This window comes from Montipora capricornis, chromosome 5, assembly GCF_036669925.1.
Source record: "Montipora capricornis isolate CH-2021 chromosome 5, ASM3666992v2, whole genome shotgun sequence".
Taxonomy (NCBI): Eukaryota; Metazoa; Cnidaria; class Anthozoa; order Scleractinia; family Acroporidae; genus Montipora; species Montipora capricornis.
Genome location: NC_090887.1, coordinates 21,332,717 through 21,357,590, shown reverse-complemented (window position 1 = coordinate 21,357,590; position 24,874 = coordinate 21,332,717). Strand labels below are relative to the sequence as shown.

Genomic DNA, 24,874 nt, shown 5'->3' with positions numbered 1-24,874 from the left:
TCTGGTGGCTCATCACTGCCGTAACTGGATAAGATCATCTTCACCACTTCATCTGCTCTGGTTTGACGAGATATCTGAACGCATTTGTACGCTGCCTGGAAGACGATAAATAGAAGAAAATATGAAAATTGTCTACAAAAAGGTGTATTTATCAATGAGGCCTAGGCTTGAGGAAAATTCGAGCGCATCGACGAGGAGTCGAAGCTTTGACCTCCCGATTACTAATTAGATCTCTATACCAACATGAGCCATGGGAAACTAGGTTCATATTTATTTTACTGTAGGGATTTCGAGTTCTTCTTCTATTATAAAAAGAATAGCCAAATAGTGAGAACTTTTACATTTCCATAATAAGTTTTGTAATGTACCCATTCAGGTGAAAGTTTTTCTCAGGTGAAAGTTTTTCTCAGGTGCTAAGAATTGCTGTGCACTTGGAGGTTGTTCTAGTTTTCGAGCGCGCGGATAAATTCCGTATCAAGTTATTCCCATTGAGATAAAAACCTCTGTATTTGAGTATCGATGAAATCCTAAAGTATAACCATTCAAAGGTTTCAAACAAAGGCTACTGAGCAATACTTTCGTATGGTGCTGTTTAGTTTCTCTACTATTGAAGTGTCAAGAAAGCTGGGTGCTCATTATTTCTTGTGAGAATCTGTTTCGTCATTCAGCGACATTGAATTTCACTTAAAAAGTTGTGATTTTTTGTGTTGAATCATTGACCAGAATTCATTTTGAGCGTAAGCTTAGATTGACTATCTTACAGCGTTCTGTGAACATGCTTTCCGGTGAACAACTAAAGTGATGGCAATCTAACATGTTTCGAATCCTCGCGCTTTTTCAGTACAACGCATTTGATGCAATCAGAAGGAATTAATTACGCGCTTATCGCGTACCTGAACTATTACTGTCCTCCATGCCTATGAAAAAGAGTTTTTGTGAAGCTTACGTTTAGCCTTTGGGAACGTAGTTGTTATATGTAAGCTACTTATGAATGAACAAACTTACTCCAGGACTCAAAATTCCTGCTTGTACACGCAAAATCCCACCACTCCTCATCTTCAAATGAAACCTAAACGTAACAGGCTGTTAGTCAGAAAACAAGAAAGACTTTCCAGTCTTGCTATAATTCTGCAGGCTGGAATCCATCTTTCAGAGAAAGAAAATTCAACTATGTGGACTGTAACTGATACATTAGACGCATCAAGTCAGCGCTCGAAAGGATTAGGAAACATAAGACAGGCCCAAGAAATTACTGCAATTACCTACTTAAGAGCCACGGTTCTTCTTAAATTTTGTGACTCAAATACAGCACTAATTTGAAGGCGGAGCTTGTTAAAAATATGGAAAGTGCTAATCACTTTGTAGTTTTGGTGGCAAAATAGCCTTTCTTTTGCCGTTCACTGTCGGGGACCGCGTTTACTGAATCGAGTAAACACGGCATTGTCTTTCGGACACGTCACACTCGCGTCGCCACGTGCTGACAAAAAACTGGAAATGAGACTGGCGTCAAGGTCGGTGTATTCCCAATAAACAGTACCTCACTGTTCCCCGCGATACCGGGGACCCCCGACTTCAGACTAAAAAACACACCAAAAGTGGAAATACTGTACATTTTTCGCTTGGATACTTGACCACTTCTGCAGACAGTCACACAACCCAAGTTACAGTGCAATATTGCCCGTGGCGCCACTTTGCTCGATTAACTGTTTTTTTGCCTTGTTTTTAGCTCGTGGAGAGCTATCGGGATGGTTGGTGAATCAGGCTGTCAGGCGTAAACAATGGAAAATTTGTAATCGATTTCTGATCGTCTCAAGTTCGGCAGGCGCGTTCATGCATTCGTTAAATGGTCGTTAAGAATGTTCTTATTCGGCTACTAATGAAAGCCGTTCAATATAACGTATTACACTGCATTTGTAACCACTCTATCACTCTATAGGCTTGATAATTCGCTATATTACCTCCCTGGCGCAGTATCTTACTTACTCCACGAGCTTACCACAGGATACCTTTGATTTACTCCAGCGCATAAACGTTCTACATTTAGCTAAGACAGTGCAGAGTCTTGATTTAAAAACACATTCCTTTGTGGTTTAAATGGCAAGGCCTCACTTGGATAAACCACTTACTTGGCTTCTCCAGTTGGCTGACGGGATTGAATCTCCAATGGTCGAGCATCATCCGCCAAAACCATCATCTGAGACAAGGGAAGACTGGAATCTAGAAGAATGTTTTAACGGAGTGAAAGTCAAGGTCCAATCTCAACCCCAGAGCTCTTCTCTTGACTGAGGAAGAGAAGAGAGTCTCTAATTGGTGCATTCATGTTAGCACGAGGAGTGAGCAGGCGCCGTAAGGTTCAAATGCAAAATGCAATCTTAAAACTGACCTTTTTAAGCGCTATTTGAATTTGCAGTTTTGCTTTTGTCTTTTTTCGAATTTATAAATTACTATGTCTGCTTTTTAAACAATATATTGTAAAGCGCCTTAGAGCTCTGGGATAGGGCGCTGTAGAAATGTATTATATTATTATTATTATTATTATCATTATTATAATAAGTTATTATTATTATTATTATTATTATTATTATTATTAAATGGCCAATAGCCCTTTTCACGGTTAGTTTTTCTCATTTACATTGCAATGTAATCTAGTATGTATGTGAGGCAATTTCGGGCTATTTGTAGTTTTTACCCGAAATTGCCTCGCACCCACGTTAGATTACATTGTAAAGCAAATGAGAAAAACTAACCGTCAAAAGGGCTATTTTGGCCATAAGAACCCTACGGCGCATGTTCTCCAACAAAGAGTTTCCCAGAGCCTTGGGTCGATCCGAGACTCTGGTGACGAGAATGGTCAAGGTCGAGTTGGCCGTGAACGGAGAAGCCAGTTGCAAAAAAAAAAAAAAAAAAGAAAGAAAAGGGGCATACCTTTCTTCTGAATCCCAATTTCCACTGCCACATAAAACAAATTGCGATCCTTTGCATCAGCCTCACAAACCGCAAGAAGTAGACTGACAAGCTCTTTGCTAAAAGAAGAAAGTTTCTTTTGGTTACAAGAATGGAAACAAGGTGGCCTCTGTCTTTGGAAAACTAGTCTACTTTAATGTTAAAGAATAAAATTAGCCCGATATTGTGTTTAGTTTCCTTGCAATTTATTTTCCACTACAGCTACCACTCATAATAGAGTTATTAGCCTGGTAACACGATCAGTATCACACTTAAGCCCAATTTCCGCCACCCTCACGAGAACGGTCTTCACGCCCCTTCACGGTTCCTTCCCGAGAGGGACTGGGAAGGAGCGCGGGCTCCTTTCCCGAAACAGCGGCTGGTAATCGGGTCAAAACCGCCCTAGGATCATTAATATGGACCATCATGTTGTACCTTGTCGTCTGTGTCGTTATTTCAACTGTTGAGTACTCTGAATCACTTTGAAGTCCTCCTGTATGCACTTTAACCTTCCCCTGAAATTCGAGGAGCGTTATTTTAATTCTATTACCTACAAAATGTATACATTTGAAGTAACGGGTCATAGACTGAAAGGAAAAGTGATTGTAGCACTTGTATCGACAATCTAAGCAATTCTCTCTTATCGCCATGCATCATCTGGTCGAGAGAACTCGGACATTATTTTCATCACGCCATCCGTCATGATCCAGCATCAGCTTTGGGAGATCTTAGGGGAGGCATCCAGTGTCTCTACTTAATTGTCTCTTAGAGACACCTGAGAAATTCAGGCGGCATACCCGAGCTTTTCAGATGTCTACAAAGAGACAAATGCTTAAATTATTCAGATACGTGCGAGGATGACTTCTCGGTTGTCTTTCGAAACCCGCGCGAATATTTCACTGCAAAAATAAAATTTCAATACTGACCTTTTTGGGATCTTGGCACATCTCTTCGCTTTGTTCATAGAGAACCTCCTGTGGTGTTTTTCGTTCGATCGCGTCCAAGATTTGCGTATTTAGAGAACCTACAACCAAGGCATGAATTAAATATTTACTTTTCAGTGAAATACCATAATGACACACACGTTGTTAATGGGTCTCCATTGTCGTTGAGACCCTGAGAACGAGGTTGAATTACTGCCAATACCACAAACGAACTTCAAGTCTAACAAGTATCTGCTCCCAGAGATACAACTCTCACAACAACGTGGGAAATTGTCAAACAGGCCGTTGAACTTCAGTCAGAGAGTAATTACATTGGGACACTCCTACGCTCAAATTTCTAACTTCACCATCTCGTACGGTTTCTTCTCCCTCATTTCCTTCCAGTCGATGCTGAACCCGAATCAGTTCATGACGGTCAAAAACATGAACGTTTGCATATTCGACATTCAATTAGGCCCCGTCCACAAATATTTGGATATCTTTTACTCCGCAACTTTTTCTTTGCGGAATCACCTTCCGTCCACACGTATGGGTTTGCCTAAAACCAGGAATCCGAAATAAAAAATCCGGAATCCCATATGAGAACTTCAACCAAAGGCTTACCCTAATTTGCGAAACGAAACAAAACGAAACGAAATACAGAAAGAATCCAAAACATTCATTTAAGCTAGCCTTAGGCTTAATAAGGCCTAAATAAAATTTTTTAGGCCTAATGCTACAATAAGCGCCAAAAGTGTTGAGACTCTTTCCCTTTTAAGGAATCTCGGACAAATCCCTCTCCCAAAGTCTTTCCATGTAAACCCCTTCCCCCCCCCCCAAACAATGTTGTTTTCTTATCGCCAACTCTTCCTTTTTCGGTTACCAACATTGAAGGGGGAGGCGGGGGGAGAGGGGGGGGGGAGGCGGGGGGAGAGGGGGGGGAGGCGGGGGAAGAGGGAGAGGAGGGGGAGTGCAAGTGGAAAATGTAACGTTAAGGTGATTTTTCCCTAATTGCTGTCTTCCCAGTTCAGTGTCTCTACTATTTTTGTCGCTTATTGTAGCATTGGTAAACGGTCTGTTTAGGCCTAAATTAGGCCTATAAGGTTAGCTTTAATTAATGTTTAGGATTCTTTCTGTATGACGTTTCGTTTTGTTTCGTTTCGCAAATTATGTAAGCCTTTCGTTTTAGTTCTTATATCGGATTCCGGATTCCGGATTCCGGATTCCGGATTCCTGGCTTTAGGCAAACCCCACACTTATCCTGCATGCGAATCTGTAACATTTTGAATACGCAAAGAATTTGGAAGCGTGTGGACGGGGCAATCTGGATAATTTCAAATCCAATGACGTTACAAACTCAGATACAGTTTTGTCTGCGTAAATATTCAACATGGCCGCTGATCGAATGATGTTGCTTCTCTTGTCGCCAAATCGCGCACTTGATGGCGCATGCTCTATCGACAATATTAACAGAGGAGTCCTGGATATTAGAGTTGAATCCGGAAACGTGTGGACTTAAAAATTTTTGAATGCGCAAAGAAAAAGTTGCAGATTCAAAAATATACGGATACGTGTGGACAGAGCCTTAAACCGAAAGGACAAATAGCACATTTTGAATTGAAACACTTTTATGCACTAAAATTTCTCGGAAACTGTCTGCGGTTGTCGGAGCAGGTGAAAATGGGGTTGAACTGAAAGGTACCTCGATTTACCTAAGTAATTCCAAGATTTTTGGGTCTTACCGCTGCGTAGTTGCATTTCCGGGGGCCTGACCGGTAAGGATCTCCTCTTTGATCTTGCGGTGATTACATCTTTATTTCCGGTGCCTGGAACATTCAGCCGAAAATGCCTTTCATCTGGAACAGGGCCACCAAACAATTTGAGTTCATGGACAGCAGCAAGTAGCTTGTCGCGTGACGTTGGGTTTGAGATGCCAAGGCGATCTGCAATGAAGAGGACATAATCATCTTTAAAATTCCCGTAAAAGATATTGACATTTCAGTGATTGAAATCCGGAAAGAAAAGAGGTCGTTCTAGCTATGTGACGCATTTCCAAACTGGGCAAATGTGTTTTAGGGAACAAAAAAACATGATTTTTTTAGATTCAGTTGGCCTTCGAGAAGCCTATCTCTTCAAGTTCCTGCGTGGGCAAAAAAACTTTTCTGCCGGCGGGATCCCCGGGGGGGGGGGGACTCCCATATGGAACAGACGGGGATGCTCGTCGGAAATTTTGAATTTAACCCCTAAAGGAGACCATCTGGCCGTGGCTCAAGCTTTTTGTGACCCCTAAAGGAGATCAAGATGGGCGTGGTTTCAAGCAAATTTTGACCCCTAAAAACAAGTTAAAAAGACAATTTGACCTCTGTTTCTCTTCGCGGAACCCTAAACGAGACCTTGGCGGCTTAAAATATTGTCGCTTTGCCCGGAACACCCTAAGCGAGACCAAAATCCAAAATTTACACTCCTAAGCGAGACGACGAGCATCCCCGTCTGTTTCATATGCGAGTCCCCCGGGGCGGGATCTCGGACTATGGACTTTAATAAAAACGGAATGGATCCAAACCAAAAGCCAACTTGGTTCTAACCTTAAAAATGCAACCATAGTTAATAAAAGGGACTTGTTTTGAAGCTCGGCAAATATCAAAGGAGCAAACAAAGATGCCAAAATTTAGGTTGCAAAGTCCACGACCGTGCACAATCTTTTGTTTTGCGTCATACACTATGCACGGTTGGTTGGTTCCTCAGTACGGAGTAAACAACTATTGTGTTTTGTGCACGGTCAAGGCCAAAAAAGAGAACAAAAACCTACAACAAAGAAATTTGTCGGGTTTCATAACCTGAACCATTCCCCTCTATTAACTATGATGCAGCTATTTTTATCTTGAAGATCTAACGAAGCCAAATGGCCTGTCCGGAGTGTTATCCGTGAAGCCTTGCATTTTCGATGTTCATTAGCCTCTTCAGTCGTTTGCGTTTGGTGCAGGTCAAACTTCTTAAGCTATCCTCTTAAGACTATGTTTAATCCTCCACTGGAATGTTTCTAAAAGCCTTGAGCGCAGATAGAGGGATTAGTTAAAAAAAAAATAAAAAACAAATTAGTCATGGCCTTATGAATTTGATGTATGTGGTCTTCAAAACTGACGGATGAGCTCAGTTCTTTATCTTTTGCACTGAAGAAGAATTAAACCTGTGTGGAAAATTGATGTATAGCTCGTCGTTGCAACTTTATTTATCTTGACCCATCTGGTACGATGAGATAACCCATCGCGCCATAAACCTGACTATGTGAGTCATATCTTTATCAAAGAAAAGGGTCAAGGAGTGAAGGACGTGTTTTTTTGTATTCGAATTGTCCCGTAGATACCCGTAGATACCCACCACAGCCTGTGGTGGGTATCTACGAATTTGGAGTAAACCATGATTTGGTTTTTATCGAAAGGAAAAAAGAAAAAAAGTTGTGTACCGATACTAAATAAGCTTATTTATGGAGACATCCCTAGGATATGAACCTGTCTTCCCTCCCCCCCCCCCCCCCCCCACTTCCCCAACGCACTTCCTTCCCTGGCAGTGGGAGGTGAGTGGCCGCGTCACTGGTGGATTCCACACTAGATAATGGATTTAGTCGCTAGTCATATTTTCATTCTGTCTGCCATTCGCTGCTCCTCGCAAAGGAGAATATCATACGATATTTTATTTCCGAAATAACCCCAACAAACCCACCTCTTATAATTCAAAACGAAAGCGAAGGTTTATAAAAGGGACAAAAAGGGAGATAATCTGTCAGATCTGTTTTAAAGATTATGTAAACATTCTTTCACATGTTTAAAACAACGTTAATGTTCAAACGTTTTGAATTTTTTTTGTTTGTTTGTGATTTTTTCTGTTCATCCCAGACTCGGGGCTCAATTGTAAAGCTGATGTGTTTATCAACTCAATTCGTTGTTAGTCCTTGAAATTTCTATTGGTCTTTGTTCACTGAAAAGACTAACAAATGAATTTTGAACTGGCTCAGCTTCCACTGCTTCGGTCAAAGCTCATATGAGATCGCTTCAGAGGGTATATCATTGCGACTTCGACCTCGAATACTTGTAACTGTAAGCCTGTAACTGCCAGAACCTAACATAGTTTAGTCATGCAGACAGTATATATTGACACAAGTTACTTGTTTGTTGCACTCGTAAACACGTCAATTTCTCAATGCGAAAAAGACAGGAAAATCTCATGATAAACCATAAAGGATTTCTCGCAACAGATTGCGTCAATTTTGTTTCAGTCTGTTTTAGCAACCAGTCAAGCATTTAGACACAAAATTCCTTACCTCTAGTGAACCCGAAGTCAGAGAAGAAAATACTCATCCTTTCTAAGTAAGCGAAGACGAGAATCTGTTCCGTAGCTTCGACAAATTATTTTTGTCCAACTGATCGCTGAAAATATTTAATTCCGGTCGGATTTCACTTCGGCCAGTCACTCAACAGCTTTCTCAATACGAGACAAATTTGATTCCATCAGACATGCTGAACAAGGGGTCAAAGAGCCGGCAGTTTTAGAATTTTCGTTGACTTCAAATAGCTCAGCGGTAATTTTGATCCATTCTTTCGCGAGAACAGTCGATAAATCGTTACCGGGTTCATCAATAGAAGTATCAGTTTACCGGCTTCTTTTGCAATGATTAAATCGATAATCCCACCAGGACCAAACCCAAAGAGATTCAATTGACTTTCTACTTCCTTTAAAACTGAAGCTAAGACAGTCGAGTTTAAAGGCTTCGAGCTTTGGTAGGAGAATTTCTATAAATACCATTGCGTCATTTTCCATTGTCACGCGATAGGTTAGATATCACGATATCAAATTTTGTGCTGATAAATGTTTGAAATGATGACTAAGTGGTCCATAACAACCTAATGATTAAGTCAAGGCCACGAAAAAATTAAAATATGGCAAAGAGGCTTTCAGTTTTAATTAAATTTTAATTAAGAACTGAAATAACCTTTCTAAGCGTCGGCGATTTAACAGTTTTAAAAATGAAATTGTAAAGACCGAACGATCAAAGGAGAAAAATACAACAGATCACCTTTTCCTTTGGGACAAAAGGGAATACCTGAGCAAAAAGTATCATTGCCTTCTTAAAATAACAAGAAATAGAAGGCCAAAATAACTATAGACTGTATAGAGACTTTTGAGAGGCACAGAAGCCCTTTAACCCTTCATAAACTTTTATGAGGCCCTTTCCTGCTTAATATTTGAGCGTGTTTAATACTTCCTATGTTAATTATTTTATAGGATGAAGTCATAAATGTCAAAAACATCTTACACAGGCAACATTGGTATTTCATGTTGGAAATCACATCTGACCATTTTACGCTCTTTTTTTATGAGAACATCTAATTATGTTATTTGGGTTAATTTACATAAATTTACCCTTATTTTATATATGAGCAAAACAAGAAGTGTGATTCTTAGTAGACTCTCAGCCTGAGGAATGTTCTTGATACGTTCTTAAAATTTTGGTCAATCTCAGCCTCACTCGACGTTATAAAAACACGTTCTTATAAAAAAAAAAATGTACTCCAAGAAAACTATCAGCTCCTCCATTATCGATCCATTATTTTACGCTTACATTTTAGCAATCGCGTAGACAAGCCTGACCGAAAATTGGTTCGAGCGTCCCCCATCGAACTACTGAATACTTTTCAGGCGTCTCTCTACGCGATTGCCAAAATTGCGTTCATAACTGCGAGGATCATAGCTTTACTTAACAAAATGTTTGGTGGGCATACACAATTTAACGTTACAAACAACAGAGAAAAACTTTGCAAAATGTGAGACTGAACAGTTTTCAAAAATCCCAATTGAAATCCATTTTAATCTTCTTCAATTTTGCCTATTCCTTCCTCCGTTTGTATTTGTTGTTTTATTCAAACTTCCCTTGAATGTTTTAAGTAGTCATTTTACGATTCGCTTGATTTGGTTGCCAGTTCGCATTCGTTGAATTTGGCTTAAAGAGCCGATAATGGTACTCAGTAAGATTTCATAAGTCAATAAATCAGAGTCTGACTTCTGTATGTATAACCGTATGTCGGACACCGCTCCCCAGACGGCTACCGTAATTCGGATAGAGCCCGAACTCGAAAAGCATACGCTCAAAGTCTTCAATGTGACCTTTTACCCCCACGGCTTGCAGCTTGATTTCTCAACTGGATTTCCGTTTAACTAATAAAATTTGACTAACACGTGATGCTCGATCAGAAAAGATTTTAAAGTATTGCACTGTTACGGTACTCTTTGTACACAGTTCTTGGTGGCGTCATGCTTTACGCAAGAAATTTAGACAAAAATAATTGGTTTGTTTGTCTATTTGTTTGATCTGTTTTGAAGTGGTCACGTAATATGGTTTTATTGACAGTGAAAACTGAAAACACAGATGGATCAGAAATTTAACTTATGCAGGCATTGACCAGTTGAAAAGTTAAAAATTCTTACAAATAACATTAAATCCAGAATGAGCAGCAAAACTCTATTTTGATTTTTTTTTCTCAGAAATCGGTCAAACGGAACTCAGGGGCACCCAACGTCAATTGTCGGAAAATATCTGTTCGGAAGACGATTTGAGATCTAGAATTTTCGGAACATTTGTTGTAAAATTCCTTGCTTGCCTGCCTGTCCTAGGATTTTCGAACATCTAAAACATGGCATAATTGCCCATTTTTAACGGATTTTTACCCTAAAAAGGTCACCTAGAATTTTCGGGAGGCTTTTCCCTGGCTGAAATTTTCGAAAAGGTAAGTTTTGATCCCTATAATTTTCGGATCACTTGACTTTCAGCTAGGGAATCCGAACAGACGAAAAATTTTAGCGGATAAAAATATGGCTATATCTGTCGTTTAAATACTAAAATACGTTTAACAAGGCTATGTTTAAGTGGTTTTGAACTATATTCTCGTTGGGTGCCCCTGGGAACTCGGGATCGAATGTAGTGCTACACCCGATATATGGCCAGATCTGAAATTTCGCAAGCGCCAGTAAAACAATTTATAGCAAGCAATATTAGCCAGCTATGTTCTCGCTAGAATAATTTGACTGCGGTGTATTTTTCAATTTTTATTTAAAAAAAAAACCTTTATTGGCAACTGATAAACAACACCACAATCCAATACTCCTTATTAAAATCAGTTGATTTGTAAACGTATCTTTTGCCATTAACCTTGGCTGTGTAAAGGTTTGTACAAAACAATTGATGGATGTTAGATATTCTTGATTGATTGCGCGATCCCGGTAAAATGATAAAAACGAGGAAAAAATCAAATAACGTGAATATATTTGTGGTCATTAAATAGCGTGATCTATTGCGATATATGATCTTTTGCCTCACAAGTAGTGCAAACCAAAACACGTTTTAATCTTCGTATTCACTTTAGTATGTTGGACCGCACGAACGTGCTGACATGAGTGATAATTGCACTTGTTGACCTTGTTTATGATTCCTTCGCTATTTTACTAGCGACGTGAGGGGTCTTTGCTCCAATTAACAGAAACAAACAATTTGAGCTGATAAGCTGAAGCCCGTGTGTGAAACCCCTTCTAAATTGGGCGGATATTTGAATCAAATGGAATCGGATAAGTTGAGCGAATGGCTAAACTCAATAATATTTGTGAAAGATAACTTACCCAGATATTGACTTGTGGTTTGGAGTAAAGCTTTTCCATCGATTTTCTTATCTTGAAGAAAAATGAACGTAGTTTAGATCTTGTAAATTTTTACATTTGTCAAATCAGTTTATGGTTCGTGTGAAGTGAATTTTAGCCAAGAAGAAACCACAACCTAATGCAACAACATACCGCGAAAATATCGCCAAAGTTGTGCCAGCCCTTTTTGTCTTAACCATCTTAACACTTCTCTCTCATTCCACTCGCAAACTGGGTGCCTTTGAAGTCCTTTTTGCGAGAACATGTTTGCAGGATTATTTATGGTACTAAGTGCGAGTAACACTCCGGCCTTGCATTTTACGTACACATCAAGTTATTTATATGCGTTGTGCTCAATGATTTCACAAGTCACGTTATGGTGGTTAATTAAATCCATTGGCGTGCCTCACCCGGAGTAAAATATCACGACATTTGAATTCATTTTGTTAAAATTGAACGACGTTTCGTGAGCTGGTTATTTTCATAATCAAAGATCTGATCCGCTTTTAGCACAGAGCTTGATCTCTTAAGCCTCTAATATGTGCATTTAAATTCATACTCCACGCATTTTCAATGACCACTTTAATCGAGTTGGCAGGTTCAAACAAAAGCACGAAGCTTTGCTTAATTGTTACGGAAAGTACAAACGTCTCTTTGTTGATCTTTTATATATTGTTTATTATTGCTTAGCTGTAATATGTCTACTGGTAGAAGTTACAATTCCTCACGCGGCCATTGCATTTCGCTGAGAAATCTGTCACGCTTTCCTATACCATTTCCGAAAGAAATGCCATTCACCTGCATTTAATTTAAGCCCTTGAGGTTGTCTTCGATCGGGTTAATGCAAACCACACGAATAGTTATGCCTCATCCGGCAGGACACGCAATACCGATGACGTAGTTCCGCAATGTTTTGCGCGTGACTGCTCGTTGTCATGTGACATTTCCCAAGACTGGTGCTGTCAACGCATTTTTCATGGCATTTGATTCGTTACCGGAAAATCGTCCAATGTTTGTTTTACGTTTTCAACATGCGAGGAATGGGAAAAGCAGGTGAATAGAAAAATCATATTTTTCATGTTTTCCCTCCCAAGTGTCAATCTTGCGCCTCACGGCTCAAAACCCACCCTTAGCGTCTCAATGTTATGCAGGCTAACACGTGATACAACGCCTAAAACAGCTGCAATCAAGCATTAGTTGATAACGAAAGATTGCTACTCTGTTCATTTGCTGAATTGGGTTTCACTAAATCAAATCATCACCAATGTTGCTAAATAACGTCTCGCAAACTGATAGTGGGGCTAAGTTTGTACTAACATTAGGCAATTGCCACCCTTCGCTAGACCTTTGTCAAAAGAAGGAGACATTGAACTTACCTACGTAATACTATAAATTATCGATTTGCCTCTGGCTTAGCAAATGTCCGTTTTTCGCGAAGTTGTTTTTTGCTCGGGATTTCTTAAAAAATCTTTGAGCTTTTGCTCCTCCTTACCTATTTATCAGTTTCTTATTTTTTTTCTGACGCCCTGCAAAGTACCTTCTTCTGTTGCTGACATTCTATGTAGTGTTTTGTTCTCATCTCAAACTATTTGGAAATCTTTTTACTTTCCCGGCTGACGAACTCGTCACAATGAATGTCAATGGAGCGTTCTGACCGAAATATCAAGTTGCTTCCGCTTTTTGTGGTTTCAAAATGGAATAACTCTCGAAAGGTTCCAGTTAGGGCTTTTAGAATTTAAAGACTTCTTCTTTATAAATCGTTGAAAATACCCTGACTTTATTTTACAAAATCATAGCATTTTGAAAACTTTTTGACTTTGTATAGTTCAATGACTTCATTGTTTTCATGCATTTGAAAGAAACTCGGAAAGCTATGCAATGACCATGTAATATCAATCTAATATCGAGGCCGTACACAGTAATACCACTGGTAATTTGCCTATGGAACCTATTTCGTGTGTCATCAACTAGTACTAAATAAAGTTATTATGCGTCTTAGCAGTTCCTTTCCAGAGTGGAATATCTTTAGGAGCCATAAGGTGTATAACCGTCCAGTGCTCCAGACGTTCAAAAAACAAATCCAATTGACTTGTGATTTCATTGCGTTCCCTAGTACTGGTTAGAATTTGAAGAGTTGTCATGAAGGAAAATAACACGAGTTCTTACAACACTGAATCTATGATCTGCGTTCTGTTGCAAAGACTAAACGCAGGGCTCAAGCCACACGAGAAGACGCCTGGCTATCACAATTACATAACCACTAACTTCTTCTCCAATTCTTGGGTACAAGATAAATGATATCGAAACAAAATGTTGGCAAACTAGTAGACGTACCCCTTATTAGCCAGTTAACAACTCAGTTCATATTATAAGAAAAAGAAGAAAGTTGATTGGCCTTACTCAAGAAATGTAGCTGTTGAAAATCTCACTTAAAATGAGGTATTTCCCATGACGAGAAGAACTAGCTAAGATTATAGCATAGTACATTTCAATTTGATTACAACAAAAGCCCACAGAAACTAAAAGGTAACTGAGTTGTTGTTGTAGAATACAAGCAAGTAAAAAGGACAGGATCCATCAATTACCTGGTTTTGTTTTGGTCTTATTCTTACTATTAGTTGCCATAGTTTTCTTTCTTCATAAGAACTAACGGACATGTGACATAACTTCTAGGATCTCTGGAAATTATAGCACTCTCCAAGGAACTCACTTCGCAAATGCTTCGCCTTGGTTTGCCTGATTAAGTGAATATGGCTAGCTGAACGCTCGACCACCCATGCGATAAGGATAATAGTTTTGACTCAAACAACAAAATAAAGTCCGCTTTATTAGTCCGCTTTATTAGTACTGAATTGTAACTTTTTGTTCGTTCATTGAAGGTTTAGTTTCGCAGGAAAACCGGCGACTACTTCTTTCAACTTGTGCTTTTTGTGGTTGATCTCGTGACGTCATTACTAGCTAGGAAACACGTGTTCATGATTTATGAGATGGCGTACGGTGAAAGTCGTTTTAAAGAAAAGATATAAAAAATGTAAGAGATTTTTAAGAAAAGATATAAAAAATATAACAGGTCGGTTTGTTTGTTTGATAACTTGAGACGATTCACACAAAATTCAATGCAATTAACGAATAACACTCAAAAAGAGCTATTTAAGTCCCTTTCCGGTACCATTCCGTTACCAACCCAGCCACGAGTTGACAAAAAGTTTTAGTTTTAACCGACTTTTCATCTCAGAACTACATTTGTTTAGAAAGGATCTCTCTATTTTTGCCATCCTTCTTCGCGGTGGAAATCTTTGGAAGTTAAAAGCGATGATTCATGATGTCAGTTTTATCGTGATAATTCAGAGAGATTTAAATCACAAAAGAAAAGTTACTCATCATCTAAAAATATCAAAAACAGGACAAAATCATGTTGCACTCGAAGTCATGTCAAGAGGCCCTTTGTTTTGTGGAACCCCGAGGGCAAAGAAATTTCGAACAAGGCGGGCTTTTCATGTTATTGAACTGGCATCATTCGATTTCATGCAACTGATGCTCAATCGTTCTTGCTTCTCGTCGGGCTTCTCGTAACGGCTGAAGATTGCTATTTTATCAGACGTTCACGACTGTCTCATTTAACTGATATCTTTTTGTTCTCCATTTGTAATGGCAAGAAAACGTTATCCCACTATTGCAACAATTAGTATATTTTTAGTTTCTCCAGTCAGCAAAATCAGTGTGTCCGATCGGAGTTATTTTTTAAGAGGACAATGGTTTCACCGCTACTGCTAATCTCGGGAAAGATTTTGCCATAAAAACTGCAAAACCAATCCTTTTCACTTACGGTACCAGGATCAAAATTGATGTAAATTGAAAATGGAAATGCCGCACTTTGCAAAATATCTACCACTTACGTAATTTTCTGCTTCATAGCAAATGAATAACTTTTCAGACTTGTCAATAAACTCGAGAGAGTACCCTTAATGGAAAATGCGATACGTCGTTTTGCTCCCTGAGAATAGAATTAACAATATGCAATAGAAAATAATAGAAAATGCCTAAAAGGAGAATCCAGTGATGTATTTCGATGACCATACAGCTTTGATTCCAAAATGGCCGCCATTTTGGTATGGCTTTTGTTCGGCAAATTGGCCCTTTTGGCCTCGTTCTAGATTAAATATTCTTTTGAAGTTTACGTTTGAAAGCGAGGCCAACAGGATTAGACCTTTTTGCAGATAAGGCGGCCATTTTGATTTCTATTGTTTCGAAAGACATTAGGGGAAGCTCAGGGGGCAAATTAAAATGAATTTGCCCCCTGGGCATCCCATAATAGCTATTTGAAACAATAGAAAAATGGCCGCCGTAGCTGCAAAGAGGTCTATAGGCCGTTTCCGAGTTCATGGCTGCCTCCGTTTCAAAGCGAGTCTAAGTGCGAAGTTTTTCTTATGAAAATTAGTTTTCATTCATATGTAAAGTAGCACTAATTACCATAACAAAAACTTCGCACTTATACTCGCTTTGAAGAGGAGGCAGCCATGAACTCGGAAATGGCCTATTGGCAACGAAACAAAAGGATACCGAAATGGCGGCCATTTTGGAATATGGTGTATACCGATGATTAAAATATTACCACCACGGTAGGCTCGAATCCTAACCGAAAAAGTTTTCCTTCCGGAAAAATAGTTTTAGGATAAATTAACCCAATCGATGCAATCACGGTCCATTTTACAGTTATGTGCTTAGTTATCTGGACTATGAAGGAAAGTGAGGCTAGAGATTACATTGTTTAGATAGAAACCTCATTGCTTTTCTTATGTAAATTCCAACTAATTAGCGTGAGAACAACATCATTAGCATAAGAAAAGCAAGGAGGGCTGTATCAAAACAAGATCAACACCAGCCTCACTTTCATTTAAAGGCTAGGTAACTAAGCACATGACTGTAAAAAGGTCTATTTCAACACAACATATATGTATATCTCATTCTCGGTGCATTTGCTTACTTACGTGGTTGGTTAGCGAACCTCAGATATGCTTTAAGGACACGTACGGTGCCTACTTAACAAGTGTTATAAGAAAATTGGGGGCAACCACGCATTTTTCGAAGATAATTAATCAACAATATTTGTAAAACGATTTACAACACAAAGCAATGTATGGCGTTCTTTTCCACTAATTGAAGCTTAATTATCTCTGAAAAATGCATGGTTACCCCAATTTTCTTTTTAAAACCCCGGATGTTACTTCGGACAAACCCGCAACATCCCGCGCGAAAATCCACAGCACTTTCGACTGCGGTACGTACGGTCTGCGGAGAGGGTGTAGTAGCCGGTCCTTAACATGCAATGTTTCTTGCAAAATCCTACGCCTGCTTTGCTGTTCAATGCGAAACATGTGAGGTTCTTTGAGACTTATGACTTACATATAGCTCATGATACGCATTCGTCAATTCGCTCCGGCTGACGACGGGCCAAACTCAGACATATTTATTTACCTTACCAAAACAAATATTCGTCAGATTTTTTTCCTCACCCCTACCAGCTAGCTAAACACTGTACGACGGTAGTCAGTAATATTTTTTAGACCTTTGTCGTTAGTCGGTCAACCCCATTCACACCCTCTATCAGGAGCACCCAACTATAATCTTCGGTGAAATATGTGTTTGAAAGAGTCAAACTGTGAATTTCGGTTCTACGTTGCCAAACAGCTACAGATTTCTTAACTAAAACTTCACCTAAAAGATTCACAACCAGGAAAAAGTAGTCCCTTACGTTTTCGGAAGGGATATGTTTTCAATTTTTGACACTTGTAAAGGTCACCTAGCAGTTTCGGATGAGCAAATGGTTCGGTTGGAAATTCTTAGAAGATAACTTTCAGCCAGCAATTTCTGAAATGAAGATTTCATTCCCTAAAATTTTTGGACACTTCCATTTTCAGCTAAGATATCCGAACAGATAAATTCTTCTCGGTGATAAAAACACCTCCTTAGACATTTTTTATACATCACAAGGAGCCTAGAAATTTCCCTCAAAGGCTTTTGGCTTAATTTGCTCTTTGGGTGGTCTTGTCTTATTGGCAGCTTTCATGGCCTAATAAGGACAACAAGGGCTGTCTGGTTCCATTTAGCAAACGTATCAAGTTAATAACATAAAAAAAACAATGATTGCTCGGAATGAGATAAAGGTGGGATTAATAAATAAAGTGTTTCAAGCATTAAAATACTCTTCATCGCCGGAACTTTGAGTTCGTTATGTAACATATTCAGTATTTACCCCACACGCCACCTTTGGAAAAATAGAGAATAAGTAAATTTCAATGCAGTAGTTCTTCTTCACATGGTCATGTAACGTTTGCATTAAGAGGCAATTGAAGGTGCAACCGATTTGATGAGGAAAAAGTCATCTGAGAAGAAGGATTTGCGACCACCACGGTCCGGCGACGGTATGCTGGCTGAGTTAGGTCTAATATGGTCTAATATGACATCGGACGAGAACCCTTGTGCTCGTTCTAGCTACAGTACTCATTGAATGCGAAAACATAAACCTGTACTTCGGACAGAATAAAACTTCAGAAATTTCGAACCGTGTCTTTTTCCACGCGTAATACTAGTTCTCTAGCAGCCCATTTCTCCTGTGCCTTTCGATACTCGTTATATACTTTGTTTGAAAAATGAAACAATCCTCGCAAATTTGGCGACTCTGTTGAGTCAACATGCATCACACGTTCGAAACACTGTATCGTTTGTGGGAAAGGAAGAAATAATTTACCTTTTGTTTCCTCGGCTTCGCCCTCGTTACTCCGAGTCGACATTGTTGTGACCAGTTGTCCACTTAAGCTTGCAAGCTACTCTAATTTTGTGATTCTTTGAAAAATAATCGGGGAATCAACTTGACGCGCACTTAACAAGCATCTGCTTTCATTGGTAGTACTGTATTTAATATCGGTGGAACGCACGACTGCCCATGCGATAAGTTTTAGTGATGAAAGAATCGTTTTTTTTTGTGATACAACTGTTTTGAGGCAGTTATTTATGATAATTTTTCGACACTTCCACCCAAAAATTTGTCGTTTTAAAGAACGTCATCTACTTTAGTTATTAAATATGTGAGGTCACTAACAATTTGCAAACCCGTAAATTTGACCTTGTTGACCGTGTTCTTTGTGCAAAAATGAACTAACCGTGAGAAATACTCCTGCTGTTTTTTTTAATAATTCTGTTGATATTCAAAATTATGATAAGAAATGACTTGACATTTTGATGAAAAATTGTCTACTGGTTGCGTCACCGCGAAAGGTTCTGTAGGGAGGTTTCTTTTAACTATCAAAGCCGGCCTCTCTTCTTATAAAATAAGGGAGCTATGTGTTTCACTTGGGAATGCAGAAAGATGTTTTTAAAATTGAAAACAACGAAAGGATGACGTAGTTTGTTTACATCAGAGAGCAAAAAGCAACCATCCAAATTGTGGAACACAGTGGTCACTTATGAAAGGTGGCTGTGATATTCACTGTTTACAAGCAAATCCATTTTGATTGCTCTTGTCTGCTTGACAATGGGTGACAACTTGTACCCAACGGTGGAATCAATAAAAACACAAAACACCTGAAATAAGCAGATGCTAGTGGGATTTTTGAAAGTCCATCGGCTGAAAAAGCTATCAATAATTTCCTAACGAAGAAAGAAGGGCGCCGAGTTGATAGGGTAATCAAAAATCATAATTAAATGTCTCAGGTGTACTAGGGTCATTGCTTGTCAAATTTGCCATTGTGTAGCCTTACCCACCCCCTGACGAAAAGCGGAGTGGGGGGGGAGGGTTGAGTAACGCTACACGTGGGCTATAGATCAAATGATCCTTAAATTGCAACCATAGAGACATAACATTTCCGGAAGTACATATTGTGATCAACGTTGTGTCGATGGTGACACTGATAACAGATGTATTGTTTCTGTCTTCAGCACGACAGCATTGACATTAGAGAGATTTAGCAATAATAAACAAAATAACTCTAGGGCCAGCGGTCGGCGGCAAAGACAAAGATGGCGGGTGTCGGCGGGTGTCACTTTCGGTTGCCAATTAAAATGGAGTGAAGTCTTCGTATGACCCACGGCAAGTCGGAATGGACTTTGTTATCTCCAGTATTTATTAGAAGGCAAAAACAAAAAATACACTGTTTAAAGAAAAAGACGCTATCGATAGAAACCCGTCAAGTTTTGCGAGTTTCGATGAAGCTGTTTTGCTGAGTCAACAGAGAATCAACGCGAATTCACGAGGGAAATTGCGGTAACTATAACCATGAAATCACTTTTGCTTGTTTGACTTACCGGAAATACTTTTGAGATTCTTTTTTTTCCTCAAACTTGTCCACGTACACAGCCAACGTGAAAATGCCTCCTTTCACGTAGAAACGGCACCAGTAACCGAGAAAAATGGCGGGAAAATCATGGTCATGTGGTCACTTTTGCCGTATGTCTCTACTAATATAACTTCATGACAATAAAGTCGTGGATTCGTTCAAGAACAAGGCGTCACCGTTTTAACCAATTTGAGGGTACTGGGTAAGGTCGGCCAGTGGTTACGGCGATTGTCTTGAGATCTGGATATCACGGGTTCAAGACCAGTTCTGACCACTCCCTGATTTGATCTCGGTAGTCCCTGGTTTAAAGTCATGGCTGCACTTGTAAATAGCCAACTGGTTTGGCTCCGGCCAGTTGGGATGCAGTTCCTGAAAAGCTCCTAGACCTCCTACGTGGAGTGGTCAATTATATATGTAACTATGTATCCCTTCTTCAAATGCATCTAATGAATACTGATTAGTTACGTTATTGCAAAAATGTGCAAACTGTTTCCTGGGGTTTGTTTCTCAAAAGTCCCGAAACTTTTCGGGCCAATTTCGGGAGTCACAATTCCAATTATATCTTCGCAACGCAGAGGTTCTCAGCCATGAAACTTCGCAATCCTTTTGGTTTTTCTTCCATTAATGCGCCGATCAAATCGAAACTTCAACATCCCCACCCCGGGCAATTGACTATCTTCTGTGCCCGGGGTGGGGAATTTGACCTTTGCCTGCGTGGGTGGGGAAAATTGAACAGGAAGAGTCAGGTTTCAAATGATTTTTTCTTCGAACGCCGAAGTCGCTAATAGCCATAAAATACGTTTTTGAACGAGATGGAAGAGCTTAAAGGAAGAGATACAGCATTTATGAGTGATTGGCTTTCAAAAGAGGTATTCAAAAGTTGGGGACAGATAGAAAAAGCCGACAAGAGCGTTGGGCTTTTCAACACTATTTTGGCCCGAGGGGGCGGGAATTTGAACGATCCAATCTTCAAAAGTTTAAGTGCCCGTGGTTTGCCCGGGAAGGGGAGGTTGAAGTTTCGAGTTGATCGGTGCATAAAAGTATGTTAAAAGATTGGGGACTTTCCACAAACGGGCCAGTTTCTTGAAAGTCCCGAAAACTTTTCGGGCCCGAAAAGCCATCTGTGAGGTTGCCAACCGCTTGTTTTGGAAAGCCGATCTTTTAACATGTTTTCAAGGTAACAAAAAGAAAACTAACTGTGAAGTTTGACAAATTAAATGCTCTCCGTTCTTGAGTTACAAAGGGAATTGTGACACCCGAAAATGGCCCGTAAAGTTTCGGGACTTTCAAGAAACGGCCCCCAAGCCCCTGATTTTTTACTTAAATGACGTCCTGAGAACAGGAGATTGCAAAAAATTAATTAAAATAAGCAAGCACAAATAATACTCAAGGATGACTTGTTTTTCCAGCATTTAATTGGTAAGCATTTCAAAATATGGGAATTTACAATCACTTCTTCTTCTTCTTGGAAGGCATCAGTACACCATCGTACTGCAGACAAAAACAGAGAAATGGTCATGGTCGTTATTATCATCATCATCTTCACTTTAAATGAATGCTTTTTAGTAAAAGTAAACCACAGTAGTTGTATGGGATCATTCAGACCGGATTTGACAGGTGGTCATTCATCAAATGATGTCATCCATCATAAAGACAAATGAAGGGGGGGGGGGGGGGGTGCAAAAACAAGGGGCAAAACCAAACTGAAAAGTTGGCTCATTTTCATGCTCTTTGACATGTTTAGTCCTAACTGCCATGTCCGCTTTACATATAGGAATCTTTGCTGACGTCACTGTTTATATCTTTGCTTATAAAGGGAATCATCCTATTCACAAATTGACGAGGAGCGAGGATGGCACAGTCGGTTAGTGCGCGGCCTAGGTGCAAGAGGTCCTGAGTTCGATTCCCAGATGGCGAGGGGGGAGAAGTAAAATGAGCCGACCGTCGACCTCAGGTTTGTCAGTTGAATTACTGTTATGAGTTATCGACATTAAATACGGTTGCTTTACTTTACTTTACTTCAAAAGTCAAAAGAACGTGTCGAACTTAGTTAAATTTCCGATTTTCAACCAAGTTTTGAGCAAGTTATTAGCTATTAAAAAATGATAAATTCTTGGGTGGCAAGAGCACTACAGCCCATACATTCTAATTTTCAAAGCATCATTACTCAGACATTATCTGGTAAATAGACCATTTTCAAATTCTCACGGCTGAACTGGATCTAGCATGGAATGGAGGCTAATGCGGGCAAATCTTTTCAAATGCAAATTAATTTGCCCGCATTAGCCTCCATTTCATGCTAGATCCAGTCCAACCCTTAGAATACGAAACTGGCCTATTGAGCACACTTTTTCAGAAATAAGTCACTATGCAATGCACTTTCAGTATTCAGTAATGATTTTTTGGCTGATAAATTAGAAAACGATGGGCTTTTGCTAATGAGGCAAATAATGTAATGTGAACTTAAATGTGTATTTGATGGTTCAACCTGTTGTAACAGACAAAAACAATAACTTTTGGTTTTTTTGTGATGGTATTAAGAAAAGTGCCGGTAGACAAACACAGATATGTCTTCATAAATAATGACTTGGTGTACCCTGCGAGCAAAGTCTTCTTCAATCTTCCCAGATAAGTCAGGAAGAGGAAGTAGACTCTGTCAGCTGCCTCGACTTTCTTTGATTTGCCACTCATGGTGATGATGATGATGATGATAGACTTTATTTAAGGGTGCGTTCGATTGACCGTATTCCGGAATAGGAATAAATGGAATACAAGTTGGAAATCCTTTGTTTTGCGGAGATTCACATTAAAATTGTCAAACATTTGCTAAAATGCTATTTTAAACACATTTTTATCATCCTTTCAGCTTCGAAACGCGCCAAACATACCGTTTTAATCATCACTCCTCATATTCTTATTCCGGAATAGGGTCAATCGAAAGTGCCTTAAGTGTCAATAGTATTTAGCTTAGGAAAAACTAATTGGGGACACTATTTACACAATTAAGTATACCTTAGCTAAAGTTAAAATTATTTACAATTTAATGAATAATGTATAAAATAAATAGATTAATAGATAAATAAATTAATAAATAAAAATGTATAAACTTGGTAAAGAAATGGATAAGTCAGTCCAGTTTCGACCTGTCAAAACTGTTTTTTTTGTGCACATGATTGACAGCCATGCGTCATCAATATATTTTTTAAAAAAGTCAACATCGTGCAATTTTAACTGTCAAAATTCCCAAGAGTATTTCCTCCGTATATGGTTACGGAAACTAGTCTGCCAGAAACCTATAAATTTTTCAGTAAAAACTGAAATGGCATTTTAAAAGTATGAACTATCTTGAGTTTCCAATTAAGGAAGTGATCCCTTGGTTGTTGTGTGTTTGTCAAAGTTGTTCGAAAATATCCGGACTGTTTGCTTTCGTTTTGTGGTATTGCGGATACTGGTCACGCGTGACTGACACCCAAATACATTTTGAATTCAAAGCATGGTCAATGCAAAATATCGAGGCCACTGGGAAAGTCTACTTCCTCTTCCCAACTTATCTAGGAAAATCGGAGGAGACTCTGCTCGCAGGGTAGACTTGGTGATACTTGGAAAATATCTAAGTGCTCCTAACAGGAATTAAACCTACAACTCTCCCACTACAAGTTCAGTTTCTCTACCAGAAGAAGAACTGTGTGAGACAAAGACATTATTTTACATTGGGACACTCCTGAATACAACTTTCTTTCAGGGTTTTCAAAATGATTTGAAGTAGGCGTCAGTCTCTGTAGACGTAGACAGACATTGACATTTGAGGGGGGTCTGGCCAATTCTAGATGGCAGCAAGCAAATGTGAATGCAAAACGGCACAAAATTGAGCTTTCTTTTTTAACAAGCTTTCTTCCTATTTGAGACAAGAAATATATTCATGCATTTCTTGATTACATGTAATCAAGAAATGCACGAACAAATTTGACTGCCTTGTTAATGAAATGCTGTGTATTCAAGATCTTAAACCAGCATTGAATGTACAGTCAGATTCTCTTCGTGCTAAAGTATTCGTGTAATTAGCTCGGCACTCTTTTATGCAAATTCGCTTCAACTTAGCCTTTTCACAAACCGCATTTTATCCTTATGTACCGTAACCTTGATAATAGTACAGATGTACCGAAACGTTAGTTTCTATCACTTATATTTCGTGTCTCATGTATTTCCAAATCATTTCTTATTTCTTCCTATTGCGTGTATATTATTGCTGCAAAATCGAGTGTGTAGTTACTCTGCCAATCTTAAAGATATATGGATAAGAAGGAAGGCGGAGGACTGCTTGTCACAATGTGATTGCTACGACCAGAGTAACCGGCGACATGTGATCACGTAGCAATCTCATTCGCAGGGTCTCTCTTCTCTGCCTTCTTTATTCTCCTCAGTGACAAAGGAGGCAGAGAAGAAAGACCCTGGAAATGAGATTGCACCACACTCATACATTACCTTCTGTTGAAACCACTTCATTGCCTCATCCTTGGTTATTCGGTGCTTGAAGCCAATACGGCTCTTCTTCCGTTTCCGTTTGGAAATGTTGAAGCCAGGACGTTCCATTACCACATAGAAATCCATACCATAAATTCCAATGCTTGGGTCGTATTTAATTCCAAGATCAATGTGTTCTTGAATTCCAAAGCCGAAGTTACCAGTTTGAGAAAAGTTATCTTTGGACCACTCATACTCACATACCTTTTGATGTAATAAAACAAAACAATTAAACCCATTGACTCCTGGGGGTTCCCCATTGAGGAGTAAAATCGTCTGGCGTTAGACAGATTAAAATAGTAAGTCTAGCCAGTTTGGGTGTCAAAGTATAATGGTGAGTAAGTGAGATATTTCAGTTTTGACAGAACAAAATGGCTAAAGTATGAAGGTACCGGCAACTCCCGCCTTGCGGACACCGTCACCGGTCACTATTACGGACACCCCTCTATTATGGACAGCAGCTAAATCCCC

The 24,874-nt window shown here is 39.3% G+C and overlaps 1 protein-coding gene and 1 long non-coding RNA gene across 9 annotated transcripts in view; both read right to left on the bottom strand.

Annotated features, from left to right (window-relative positions):
* The window catches only part of LOC138049903 (uncharacterized), a 25,060-nt gene extending 6,632 nt beyond the window's left edge, over positions 1-18,428 (bottom strand). Inside the window, exons 1-9 of one of the 8 annotated variants that reach the window (XM_068896368.1) lie at positions 18,298-18,401; positions 11,532-11,582; positions 5,610-5,809; positions 3,870-3,971; positions 3,379-3,458; positions 2,926-3,023; positions 2,127-2,217; positions 1,006-1,069; positions 1-95 (exon numbers count right to left, since the gene is read on the bottom strand). The exon at positions 1-95 is cut by the window's left edge and continues 38 nt beyond it. In XM_068896368.1, the coding sequence (XP_068752469.1) occupies positions 1-95; positions 1,006-1,069; positions 2,127-2,217; positions 2,926-3,023; positions 3,379-3,458; positions 3,870-3,971; positions 5,610-5,809; positions 11,532-11,582; positions 18,298-18,340 (824 nt within the window). In that variant the 5' untranslated portion in view covers positions 18,341-18,401. Of the gene's footprint in view, positions 96-1,005; positions 1,070-2,126; positions 2,218-2,925; positions 3,024-3,378; positions 3,459-3,869; positions 3,972-5,608; positions 5,810-8,184; positions 8,364-11,531; positions 11,583-11,702; positions 12,125-18,297 lie in introns of those variants that run through there. The other 7 variants (XM_068896369.1, XM_068896367.1, XM_068896366.1 and 4 more) reach the window with 7 other exon arrangements.
* Positions 18,429-21,279: 2,851 nt separating this feature from the next.
* On the bottom strand, positions 21,280-24,610 carry LOC138049902 (uncharacterized). Its single transcript, XR_011132485.1, has 2 exons — positions 24,365-24,610; positions 21,280-21,373 (listed from the first exon to the last, which is right to left on the bottom strand). It is a non-coding gene; the product is annotated as an uncharacterized lncRNA (long non-coding RNA).
* Between the last annotated feature and the right edge of the window lie 264 nt (positions 24,611-24,874).